Below are 13,461 nucleotides of genomic sequence, written 5' to 3'. Positions count from 1 at the left end.
GACCTGCTTTGTACTTTCAGCAGTTTCTGTTTTTGTTTTAGGGGGAGAACAAAAATGGCTACTAATCATGGAATGACCCACTGTGCTGAACTCTTTCTCCAGACTCTCATGCAGAGTGTCATTTGAGTAAAGTAGTAGCACCTAACAGCAGGACGTTCTACGTCGAATGAGCTCTGTTTGCAGTGCAGTCATGCTAATTTGCATTTAGATGCCATGTAATAATGACTAGATAATCTGTTTTGTTAGTTGTTTGAGCATTCTCCTGCACCCTGGACATGTAGGATTGTGCTATATATAATAAATAGAATTCTGTATTCACCCCATGTGATAATTTGATTACTACCTGCAGTCTAAGATTGATTATTGTCTTATGCATTGTCCCTTTTGACTTTTGTCCCCAGGAGTCTTTCCACTGCCCCGTGCAATGAATCTACCAGCAGTTATGAGGCTGACATCAAAGATGAATCCGGGAGTGAAACTCTCTTGTATAACAGTAAGATGCCCTAGTGTGTACTTGCATTCAATGTGCATTGTTTATTTAAACAGTAGATTTAACAGCACCAGATAGTGACAGTCCACTGGGTCAGAACACGTGAGATGCTGGTTGCATTAAAAAAAAAATCTGTTTGTTAAGAAATGGCTAGGCTTTGTATTAAGAAGCTTGCAGGGTCTGTATTTTTAAAGGGTGAAGGACCGTCACCTCTGGTTTAATATCGAGTTCTTCTGTATCCTCATCTAGTGATAGATACTAACTTTGAACCTTCCACATGTTCTTGCCCTTAAAATGATGTTACCTGTCTGCCCTTCGTAGTCGATCAATGAGACCTTCACTATTGATATTTAGATAATTATTGATCAGAAACACCACACCTGTATTTTGGTTACAGAGGAGGTCAAAGGCTGGGTATCCTGTACACATAACTCATCCAGACCACTCAAAGCTGTCAATATGATTTAATACTCTTGAATTGCCTGAGTAAGTGCAGCTCTAACAACCGTTTAATAAGTGCAAGGGTGAACCAGGTGAGTTGATCAGCACCCTATTCACAATCCTAAGCATTTTTATTCCATCCACTGCTGGTCCATTGTGGAAGCAATGCGTACCATCCTCAAAATGTTACCAATTTGGGCCACTCCAACAGTACCTCACACACCTGTGACTACTACTACCAAGGATAAGGGCACCAGGTTCGTGGGAGCATCATTACCAAAGGATTCCTTCCACGTCGCATTCCATCCTGACTTGGAAATACTGTATATTACTGTTCTTAAAGTATTGCTGGGTTTAAAGTAGGGAGCTCCCTCCCAAACAGCTCTGTGGAAGTACCTCCAGCTGAAAGAGAGCAGTAGTCAAGGGAAATCGGGGATGAGCAGTAAATTCTGGCATTGCCATCAGCACCTGCATCTAAAAAAAATGATTTTGAAAGATTATACAATTATTTTATGCAAATAAACTGGAAAATACTGAGTAGGTCAGGTAACATTTGTGGAGTGAGGCACAGAGTTAATAATTTAGCTTGATCATTTCCAATTTGTTGAGTGTTTTCTGCAGGACCATTTTCTGTGTGTATTTCACTTTCAGCAACTCTAGTGTTCTGCATCTGTTGTCCCTTTAAGAATGGGATAAATGCAGAGTGGTTGGGACAATTATATTAAACAAGTTGTGTTAATAGTAAACTCTTTATTAGTCTTGCCAAACCTTTGTGTTGGGAGTAAGAAGCTGGGAGGGGAGAGGTGGAAGACATAAAGTGCTGAAGAAGAAAGCATCTAATAAGAGAGGGCAGTGAACTATGGAAGAAAGGAGAGGAGGAGAATGAAAGCTGATGTCTGTTGCTATTTCTAGGTAGTGGATTCCAGATCCCCACCACTCCAGTGAAGTGATTTTTTTCTCCTCAAACCCCCTCAAATCATTATGGCCATCAACAATTATTTACACAAAATTTCTTCAATATTATTACAAAAATTATCCTTGAGGATCATTACCATGTCTTTTTGGGAGTCATTGCCTCCTGTTGGTCCACTCAGTAACTGATTGGGATCTCTGCAGCATGTTTCCTTTACCTTGCCAAAAAAGGTAATTTTCTGTTTGACCCTCATGGTAGTGCTGATCCATCTGCGGATATGATACTCTGGTAACTAGTAGCCTCTGTTATCCTTCTCAGCTGGTTCTTCCCCCCAGTGTCCAAAGCCCAGGAAATGCGATCAGTGGAATTTTTGACCATGCAGTATGTCAATGCTAAACTTAATCTACAGAGGCAGATTTTGTTTGCCAGTTTCCATGCCCAGCTGTTACTCAGACTATGGACAGCTAATGCGTAATAGAGTAGGAATCAAGCTTTCATCTGAATGAATCAGGAGACTGGAAGCCCAATGCATGGACTGAACTGAAAAGATTTTAACCAGCAAAAGGTTAAAAGTAGTTAAAAGTAAATCAAAGAAGTATCTTTTTGCTTTTTTTTTTTGCAATGCTCTGATTATAACAGATGGAAGTTTAAGTACTGGGGTCTTGCTGTTGCTGAATTTTAAACTTATTGCATCCAGGATATTTCCCTTGATATGTTGAAATCAGCAAGATATTAACCAAGGGGCATATCAAGGTAACCAGGGACATGGCCACTTAATTAACCGGCTTTGAACTGAAATAAAGGATTTTTTCTTGTATTTTCTGGATCACATTTCATGATTCAGTCTGTCTGTCTGTACTAATGGATCAGTCAGGAACCTTGCCTATAATGCCCTATAAATCCCTCTGCACTGAAAATTAGATTGCAAACTACAACAGTGAACTTAACCTCAATTTATTACTGTGCTGTCATAGTATAATCTCTGGCCAATTTCTAACCGATGCATTGAATCGGTTACTTCACTTCGTTCACTTCTACTGGCATAATACAGCTAATTTCAGAACCACGCAATTGGAAGAAACACTTTGGATAGAGGAAGTGCAATAACGACTATTTCTGGGATGTCTACAATGTCCAGAAATTTGATGGGGCACTTCCTACTGTTCACAGAAGACAGGGTAATGGTAGCTCAGTGGCATCTGAGGCCTTGGACAGAAGTGGGTCTGTGGCCCAAATGGTTATCAGTATGCCACACAATGGTTAACTGTGCTGTGCTGTTTTTAGGCTGTTCTCCCCCATTAAGTGGGATATCTCCCTGCTGTCTCCTGGGTTGCGTTTGGTGATTCCATTGTGGTTTCATATAAGTAAGCCCTTGATGAGACTGTTCTTGTTTTAACCTCTGGGGAAAACTAGTTTTGCAATTGAGTTGCTAAATATAAAATAAAGGAAATGGAAGGATTGGAAATGAATAGTTATGGCAAAAGAACTCTTGGCACATCCCCTGTGCTCAAATTTGCTTTGCTCATCAAGTTTTGATAAGTAACTTTGAAAAATTGGTTCTTTAGAACAAAAGCTTGAAACCACTTCCCATTTGAGAACACTAGGATGAAAACAGGCATCTGTAAAGAAGACTCCAAACAATTTGAGACAAGGAACATCAGTCTTTCTACAAATGAAGCATTCTTTGGACAAAAGAGCACGCACATCCCATGCTAATCAGAAACTTGAGGCAATGACAGTAGTGAGTTTGTGTTTTTGTTCGGGTCCAGTGATCTACGGTGGCGCAAGGGAGATTTCCTCTTAATTTTCAGAATTGCATGGCGACTCTGAAACTTGCAGTGTTCTTCCAGATGATTTGGAATTATCTGTCTCATTCCCTCTGGGGTGTTCACTTGTAGGATGATTTCTTTTTTTTTACATTTTTTATTTTTATTTGAATAAGGAATTCACAAGTATCATGTACTTTTTTCACATGTATAACCTTTTCCATTTTTTTATATGTATAAAACTATAATTATTTATACATTCTTAAGTACACATTGAGATGATATAAAAAGAAATTAGACACTTAAATAAATAATTATGTACAGTGGAAATTCTAATCTATTAGGCTAAGTAATGGTATTAATTGCTAAGAAAAGTAGTAATAATGGTGGATTAGTAATAGTTTCCATATATCTCTTCTGGATCACTTCTTCTGGTCCAAAATGTTGTATGTAAGCCTATGTAACAACCATTGTAGGTGTTTATATCCTAACTTGTTCTTGCTTGCTCCTGCCCCCAAACATAATTATCCGATCCCTATGTACTTATTTACTTAATTTTATCATTTTTTATCCCTTACCCAAATCTTTTCCTTTCCTTGTATTAATTCTCTATTTTCCAAAAAAAAACAAAAACAGTAAACATTTAGAGTAGGGGTGCTTACATTAGTAATATTACTGTGTTGATGAGAAGAGCAGTATAAATCATTAGGAGTTTCATCTAAAGTCTGCTCGCATTGGGGATATATATTCAATCCATTTATTCCAGATTTGATAAAATTTTTCTTTTTGAGTTCTCAGGGAGTAAGTCAACTTTTCCATTTTAAATATTTCCGAGATAATTTCGTGCCAATCTTCTAATGTAGGTGGTATTGGATTTAGCCACTTTCTAGTGATTGATTTCTTACTTGCCGCTAAAAGGGCCTGCAGCAACTTTATATCTTTCTTCTGTTCAAGAAACAATACATGCCCCAAATAGAGCATCTCAAAGTTCAGAGGTATCTGGGTCCTAAGTACCTTGAGTAATGTTCTATGAATACCTTCCCAATATAGACTTAATTTAGGACAATCCCAGAAAATATGGAAATGATTTGCCTCCTTGGAGACGCACCTTCTCCAACACGTCACGTTTGTATCTTTATATTTTTCCTGATATGGGGTCTTGAAGTATCTTATAATATGTTTCCAACAATGTTCTTTCCAAGACAAAGAATTAGTCGAAGACCACTGAAAGCTGCATATTTTCCCCCAAGCCTCCTCTGAAAGTACCAACCCTGCTTCTTTCTCCCACTTCTCTTTAATATACAATGTGTTTACATTTTTAGCATGGGAGAGTGCATTATATAATCGAGAAACTGATTTACTAGGTATTGAACCGCAAGCCGAATTAAGAATCTTGAAAAATTCTAATTCTACTGTTGATAGGTCTGTATATCTACAACTCTGATTAACATAATTTCGTACTTGAAGGTACCTAAAAAAAAATCATTGTGTTCTAGGCCATGTTTGTCCTGCAGGATTTGGAAACTTTGTAATACTCTTTTATGTATAAATGAGAGGTAGGTTGTAAGACCTTTCTTTATCCATAATTCAAATCTTTTATCTCCCCTGTTGGGAAGGAATTCGGTATCATATGCACACCATCTGAAGAGTTTTAGCATGTTATTAATTCCACATGAATTAACCACCTTCTGCCATACTTTTAATGTAAGATTTATCCAACTGTTTTAAAATTTTTCCAACTGGGCCATCAATCCTTTGTCAGCTATTGAGGCCTGTAGAGGAAAACTGTCAACCAATCCAAATTCTATTTCCTTCCATCTAGCCTTATATTCCCTATTACACCAATATAACAGAGGGATTATCTGTGAGGCATAAAAATAATTTCTCAGGCAAGGAAGAACCATACCTCCTCCTTCCTTCCCTAACTGTAAGGTGTTATATCAAATTCTAGGTTTCTTTCCTTGCCAAATGAAGCGGGAAATCCATTTGTCCCATTCTCTGAATTGATTATCATCCACCTCCACAGGTAAAGTACGGAAAAGATACAGTAACCGAGGAAGGATATTCATTTTTATAGTATTTATCCTTGAATTTAAACTTAAAAAGGGAATAAGATTCCATCTATGCATATCTGCTTTTATCTCTGAGATTAATGGTCCATAATTTACCTGTGACAGCGTTGAAAGATCCTTCGGCAGGGTTATTCCTAAATATTTTAATGATTTAGCTTCCCACTTAAGATCATATGTATCCTGCAATTTTTTGGATGGTGTATGATTTAGGGACATAACCTGCGTTTTCTTTACATTTATTTTATAACCTGATATTTTCCCAAAGTCATCCAACAATGTAATCAATCCTATAAATGATTTTTCTGGTTCACTCAGATAGATTGGGCAAGCGGTTCAATATATAGCGCAAAAAGGAGAGGAGGAATTGGGCATCACTGTCTAGTGCCTCTCTCTAAAATAAAGGAGTCAGAGAGGTCCCCATTTATCTTAATTGGAGCTGTAGGGCTGTCATATAGAGTCTGAATTACTTTAATAAACTTTTCTTGAAAGCCGAATCTTCCTAACACTCTGTATAGGAATGCCCAACTAACCGAACCAAAAGCTTTCTCAGCGTCTAATCCTACTACCATTGTCTCTGTCTCGTTCTTATTAACCTGTTCTAATATGTGTAGAGTTCTCCTTATGTTGTCCTGTGTTTGTCTTTGTTGAATAAATCCAGTCTGGTCTAAGTGGATTAGGCCAGGTAAGAGCTTTTTCAATCTGCGCGCTAATATAGATGTAAATAGTTTGTAATCTAAATTAAGAACACTAATTGCCACATTCTAGTTTATCTTTACCCTCTTTAGGAATAACTGAAATAATCGCTTCTCTCCAGGAAGGTGGAGTTTCTCTTCTCTGTAAGATCCAATTAAAGGTGTTAAGTAGTAATGGGGCTAACTGTGACTTCAGCGATTTGTACCACTCTGAGGTAAACCCATCTGAACCCGAGGACTTTCCAGCCTTTAACCTAGAGATGGCCACATTCAGTTCTTTGGCAGTTACTGGTTCTAATAGACTTTCATTTTGTAAATCTGTAAGTTTAGGTAGATCTAATGAATTCAATAAACTGTCTATATAGGGCTCATTGGAGGCCCGTGGTTGGGAGTACAGCTCTCGATAATATGTTTCAAAACTCTCTTGAATTTTCCCTTGTCTTTGGATTCTTTATTTTATGAATTGTATTGTCTGCTTGTTGTTTTCGTAACTTATATGCTAATAATCTAGCTGATTTACCTCCTACTTCATAATTCTTTTGTCTCAGGTAAAGAAAATTTCTTTGAGTTTCCAACGTATAAATATTGTCAATTTCACTTTGCAATTTCCTAATTTCCTGTTTTAAATTTGAATTACTTTTGTTGCTATCTACAACTTGAAGTTGTTTTAATTTTCCTTGAAGGTCTGCTAATTTTTGTGCATTGATTTTTTTCATGTGAATGGTAATGGAAATAATTTTCCCTCTCAGTACAGCTTTCAATGTATCCCATAAGGTCACTGGTGATGTTTCTCCCGTGTCATTAAGGTCTAGGTATTCTTTGATTTCTCCCCTTAATCTCTCCATTACTTTCGGGTTATTGAGTATGTGTGAATTTAACCTCCATAGGGTTTTCCTCATTTTCCTTTCCAGGATTAGAGACAGAGAGACTGGGCTATGATTCCACAGATCAATTGTTGCAGTATTACAGTTTTTTATCCTGAGTCTATCTGTATTAGAGATAAAGAAATAGTCTATCCTTGAATACGCTGTATGAAGGAAAGAGTAATGTGTATAATCTTGACTAGTGGGGTGTAATTCCCTCCACACATCTATAATTCCCAACTCCTCCATCAATAAATTCATCTTCCGAGTCAGAGGTTTATTCTGAGTAACTATTCTTGAAGAATCTAATATAGGATTTAATCTAATATTAAAATCCCCTCCACAAATTACTACCCCTTGAGAACTGACCGTTAGGTCAAAAATGTGTCTATAAAATGACCATTCACTACCTGGAGGAGCATAAACATTCAGCAGTGTTATTTCTGTACCTTCTATTCTTCCTGTAATTTTTACAAATCTTCCATCTTTGTCTTTAGTCTCTGAAATATGTTCATAATTAAGAGTACTTGATATTAAAGTAGCTACCCCTCTTTTGTGGCTCAATTTATATGATGAATAAAATACATGCTTAAAGCCCATTCTTTTTAATTTTCCATGTTCAGATTGGCTCATATGTGTTTCCTGGAGGAAAGCTATTTGTGCCCTCTCTTTTTTCAATTTAGACATAATCTTATTTCTTTTAATTGGATTCAAAACCCCATTAACATTATAGGAAATTACTTTTACCGATTCAATTTGCATTTTTCTCAAGTAGAAAAAAACTCTCCTTTTCTAACCAAACAGTAAACAATCCCTTCTCAACAGTAAACCAAAACATATAACCACACCCTAGACATTTTTGAACGTATAACATTTGAACATTTTTCCCGACTTCCCAGAGTGAGGCCTGAGCACCGACCCGCCTCAGTTCAGAGGGATAACCTCTATCTTCACCCTGTGTTAGAGGGCCCTCAGCAGTTTGAATAATCATAGAGAATTTTCCCCTATTTATGTCTCGACCATATTGCTATCATTCGTTATTCCGTCTAGTTTATTTTCAGATACCAGCTTTCATTTTACCTTTAAGTCCGAATTGCTCTTTTCAGTCATTTCTCTTAATTAGTCTGTATTCTCTGTACATTCGCGTCTGAATATTTGCAGCTTTTCCTTGTAGTTTGAAACTCTGGTTCGTGTGGAGCGTCCTCGCCCCACTGACTGCCACGACTTCTGCCGAATCCTCTCCAGTAGCGACTCCGGTTGGGTGATAACTTTAATAGGTAGTCCCCGGTCCGCCAAGTCCGACGTTGCCTCCTCCACCGTAGCGTAAGTTTTTGACCCTTCGTCGTAAAAGACTCTCAGCCGAGCTGGATACACGGTCTGAAATCTGATGTTGTTTTCCTTAAGGACCCTCCATGTTTCCGCATATTCCTTCCGTCTGGCAAGGATCCCTGGTGCGTAGTCGTGGTCTAAACTGATTTTACAGTTGTTCCACATGAAACCTTTCTTTTGCCATGCCCTTTTAAGCACCTCTTCCTTCGTTCTGTAACTGAGAAATCTGACCAGAATCGATCTGGGCTGGGCGCCTGCCGGAGGCTGTGGTGCCAACGCGCGGTGAGCCCTTTCTATCTGTAGGTCTTTTGTGGCCGGTATATCAAGGTTCTCTCTAAGCAGCTTCTCCACGAAGGGAGTCATCAATCCGGGTTTACCTTCAGTTCCTTCGGGAACTCCGTAGATCCTCACATTTTCCCTTCTTGAGCGGCTTTCTTGGTCTATGAGCTTCCACTGGAGCTGCTCTTGCAGCTTTAGCATTTCTGCTGTCACTTCCTCGGCATTTTGTAGCTTCTCTTCAATTCCAACAATCCTCGCTTCGGCTTCATCTATCCGCAAGTTAGTTTTTACTATTTCTCCTTTAATATCCTCCAGCTGTTCGTTGTTATCTTGTCGGAACTCGCGAATCTCTCCGAGAATCAAAGCCAGAGTCACTGATTCCCCCTCATTCTCTCTGTCCTGGCTTGCCGTGGGGGAGCTAGGCCCGTCGCCTTGCTGCGTCTCTTTATGTTTATCAGCCTTCGGAGCGGACTTTTTAATCTTGTTCTTAGACATATAATTATTAATATTAATATAGTTATACAATATTAAGTATTCGTCTAAATTCGATTTTGGGGCAGTTTACCTTCTTTTTGGCCGAGAGACCTTTTCCTTATGCCGCCATTCCCTTGGTGACCCGGAAGTCGGTTCGTAGGATGATTTCTAATGGTGAAGATACGGGGTGAAAATTTAAGGCATTCATCCTCTGCTTTCTGGCAAAGTTGAGCCACATGCCTGTTTCTAGCTTTACCGCAGTTGGCAGACATCAAGGTTATTTGCATGAAAGAGGCATAGCACCAAACAGTTTTCCAAATTATTTTTCCTCTCAATCCCAATGAAACTGAAATTGCCAAAAATATGGAAGCTGTTTCCTGCTTTATATCTTGTGATTTAGATCAGGGCAGCACTATTTAGATTGAGAGGCAGGAAGGCCTTGTATAAGGGATCACAAAATGCTATAACAGTTGTAAGGGACTGAAAACGGTTGTGGAACAAGAAATAGGAGAGAAGTTGACCTCAAATGACCTCAGAGATTTCTGCTCTAATCACAGTTGTTTGTGTTTTTATGGGTGGGGGGAATTGGAGATATAATGCCAAATGATTGTAGTTACTGCCTTTTATACCACTGACTTTTAGAGCAGCAATGAAGGTCCTCCATCTCTGTCTGTCCTTGACTGTCTTCTCTATTGTGCCCCAGTGTGTGGTTGAGGGTCCTCATTTCTGCCTCTACAGTATGGTACCAAGTTACCTATGGTCTCCCATATTTCCTCTGTCCCTCAGGGTTCAGTGAAATGCTATCTTAATGATGATGTTCTCTTCTCATCGCGTGCCCAATCCATCTCTAATGTTGCCTCAGGATGATTGTAGCCATGTCTACTTGGTGACACTAAAGGAATAGGGTGTGGTTGGAGATCTTTCTTGGCCAGAAAATACGGAGGATCTTCCAGAGGCTCATGGTGTGGAATTACGACAGCCTGGCAAGATGGTTCTCTGTCATGCGCCAGCGTTCTGACCCATACAAGGGTGTGGAAAGAACACAGCTCTGGTACAGCTTCACCTTGGTGTGGACACAAACACTGGTAGTTTTAGGACTGTTGATGTGGAGAACCCCACAGAAGTACACACTTTTAGTACAGATCAGCAAGTTAAATAAAATGGAGTAAGAAGTGAATAAAAAGGCTTCTTGGCAAATTCTTTTTGAATGCTTGGACAACAATATACATGAATGTGGCACTGTATTATGGTAAATATGCCCAAGGAGTAACCAACAAATTTTGATGCGCATCAAAGCTGATGACTGAAAACATTAAGGAGTGCAAGGAAGAAAGAGATGGAGGAATGGACAGGCTTAGAGAGGGAAATTCAGTGTTGGAGAGAACAAAAGGGACAGCCACTGATGAAAGATTACGAATAATCTATTGAGCATCAGATCTAACTTGGAAGAGTGCAGAGATCTCAGTGGGTGGTAGAGCCGAGGGAAATCAGAAATTGGGAAGGATAGCCCTTGGAGGAATTTGTATATGAGGCTGATGATTTTAATATTGTCATGCTGTTTCAGTGGAGAGTTAGGTCAGTTAGCTTAGGGGTGATGAGACCTGGCACAAATTAACATATGCTGATAAGTTTTGAACGGTTTAAGGAGGTTGGAAGATTTGATGCGGCTGAGAAGCTAAATGGAGACAGGAGAGTAGAAATGGATAAGTTGTTACATGTACTGAAGCAAATTCTGAGGTTGATTAGGAATTTCACTGTGCCATGGATCACTGCTAGAGATTAGACCAGAAAGGCAAAGCAAAGGATTTAAAGTTGATGATGAATCTTGGTTAGGCCAAGTTCTGTCGGTAGTAGTGCACTCAAGGAGTACTGAATCACAGAATTTCGGATAGAGCAGAGAGTAGGAACTCTTCATTGGGTGGGGTGGGGGGGGGAGTGTGTATCCAGATAAAGATCTTTGAATTGAATGAAGGCCTTGGCCCACCAAGTCCATGTCAACAGTCAAGCACCCATCACTTCTTCTCATCCTGGTGCATTTGCAAACATTTCCATTCTCTCTTCCCAGATTCTGCCACTTACCTACATGAGGAGAAATTTACAGTGGCCAACTAACCACCTTGCTGTGCTAATAAGACTTTTGCTGGTAGAGATAGGATAAAGATTATTATCCATTTTAGGCAAATTCAGAACAAAGGAGCAAAAGTACTTAGAATCCATTGGAAAATCAGATAAAGATAATTTGTGGAGAGAATATCAGATAATGGCAGTGGGTTCAATGTTTATCCTAGCGTGTAGAAGATAGCCAAGATAGGAGACGGGTTTAAAAGAGGGAGAATAATGGTGCTTTGGACGCTTGGAAAGCGATCTCTAATAAATGCTTTGTGTTTCAAATGTATGGTGGTAGCCTTCACTTTCCAGTAACGCTGCTCAAGCATCTCCAACTGTATAAATGCCCAAGGGGCTCCACAGAAGGATGCTCACACTCTTCTGTCTTTTGGAGGATCTGATTTGCAACAATGTGAAAGGGGTTACCCAGCAACCTGGACTACCTTCCCAGCAATGAGCACACCCACAATTTGCACAGGGTGCCTCAATACACATCACTGGTTTGGGAATTCAACTCCAGTGTAATGTTATTCATAACTGATCCTTTTGTAGCAATTTCTGCCTTTCACCAGACGGGAGAGCGCCAATTGTTAGCTGGTTCTCCAGCAGCAGCAGAAATTGTCTGCTCAACTCCCTGAACAATGGTGAGGCATAGATCAGCCATCAGCACTCCTAATGTGAAGAGATGGCCACAAGAGCAAGACTGGTACAATCTGTGGTGAGGCCTGTACCCTGTTTTCCCTCCACCCTTTCTCCAATAAGCTATCCTTGCTGCTAAACTTATTGTTTAAATTAAATGAACATTTTTTAGAAATGCAGATCATGGAAGCCTGAAACAAAAACAGAAAATGCTGAAAAACACATTGGATCAGCAACTTTTATGTGTTGGATCAGAACTACTGCCCATTCCATTCAAGATCTCTGATACTTTTTGTTTCTGTTTTAATTGATTATTTGGCAATTGCAATCATTCAGGATCTACCAAAAACTAATGTTGAAATTATTATAAGCTTTATAAATTAAAGATCCACACACTTTAAAACAATTGAACAAACTTTTTGTTATGTTTCTTCCAGCAGTAGATATCTCTGTTCATTTCAATAGGCCCTGTATTGATACAAACTTAACCTGGTATTGGTTCAGGGCTGCATTCCCATGTTAATGAAGTGGAGAGGCTGCAAATAATCACTCTCCCTACTTGAGTCGTGGAAGAGGGCAGAAGTCCAAAAGTTGGTGCTAAGCTTGGCTGAAAGTGGCACTACAGTCTCTGGCCTCCTGGGAGTGTATCTGTTGACTGATCCTATGTGGACTACAGCATTGTTATAAGAGAGAACACTAGATTGAGCTTCATTAGCAAACTTTCTGTCTTTAAGTAGACTGATGCATGTGTCAGGTATTGCACAGGATATAACAATTTCTTTCCAGAGAGTAATTGTCAGGAGGCTGATTAACAGAGACATGGCAATAGATGAATCATTTGGTGCTTTCAGAACTGTCATGTCAAAGGATGAATGGTTAGTACAGAACTGTTAGAAGGTAGATCTTATTGAGTTGTTGGAATGAACAGGGAGCTGAAGCTTTAAATACTGCATTGCTCTATTGCTGATCCATGCAGCTGGATGATAGCTGGAAAGGTACTCTTAAGTTTCACTGACTTCAAAATGTATTTCAGGGACTGTTCAACTCTCTTCAGATACACCAGCCTAGTCTTGCATTCCTGCTTTAAACAAGCCTTTACAAATAACCTTTGGAAGATGTGACCAGACCTCCTGTTATCTAGGGTGCATCACACCCAATGTGTACCTTCTCTCACTTGCACAGTGCCAATTTGGGAAAACTTTTCTAACTTGTGCAATGCCAAATTTTTAATTATAAAAAAATACATTTTGATCCAGTTTAAGGTCACCTGCATTATCGCTACATTTGGAGTCCTCGATTTCCTTATGAAGACAGATATAAATGATTCTTCCAGTGTCACTGTCACGCCCACTACTTCTTCAAACAGATTGCCTTTTAGTCCCTAGACAGTCCTATCT

At 39.2% G+C, this 13,461-nt stretch overlaps 1 protein-coding gene across 8 annotated transcripts in view; it reads left to right on the top strand.

Annotated features, from left to right (window-relative positions):
- The window catches only part of LOC140188694 (rho guanine nucleotide exchange factor 10-like protein), a 196,256-nt gene that overhangs the window by 76,846 nt on the left and 105,949 nt on the right, over positions 1-13,461 (top strand). For 7 of the 8 annotated variants that reach the window (XR_011883355.1, XM_072245226.1, XM_072245221.1 and 4 more), the window contains exon 6: positions 402-493. The exons of the other annotated variant lie outside the window; for it this stretch is intronic. Coding sequence is in view for 6 of the 7 variants with exons in the window: in XM_072245226.1 (XP_072101327.1) it covers positions 402-493 (92 nt within the window). In the remaining variant the exon portion in view is untranslated. The remainder of the gene's footprint in view (positions 1-401; positions 494-13,461) is intronic. 8 annotated transcript variants of the gene reach the window in all.

This window comes from Mobula birostris, chromosome 27 (genome assembly GCF_030028105.1).
Source record: "Mobula birostris isolate sMobBir1 chromosome 27, sMobBir1.hap1, whole genome shotgun sequence".
NCBI lineage: Eukaryota > Metazoa > Chordata > Chondrichthyes > Myliobatiformes > Myliobatidae > Mobula > Mobula birostris.
The sequence above is the reverse complement of the archived record's forward strand: the minus strand, read 5'-3'. Positions and strand labels throughout refer to the sequence as shown.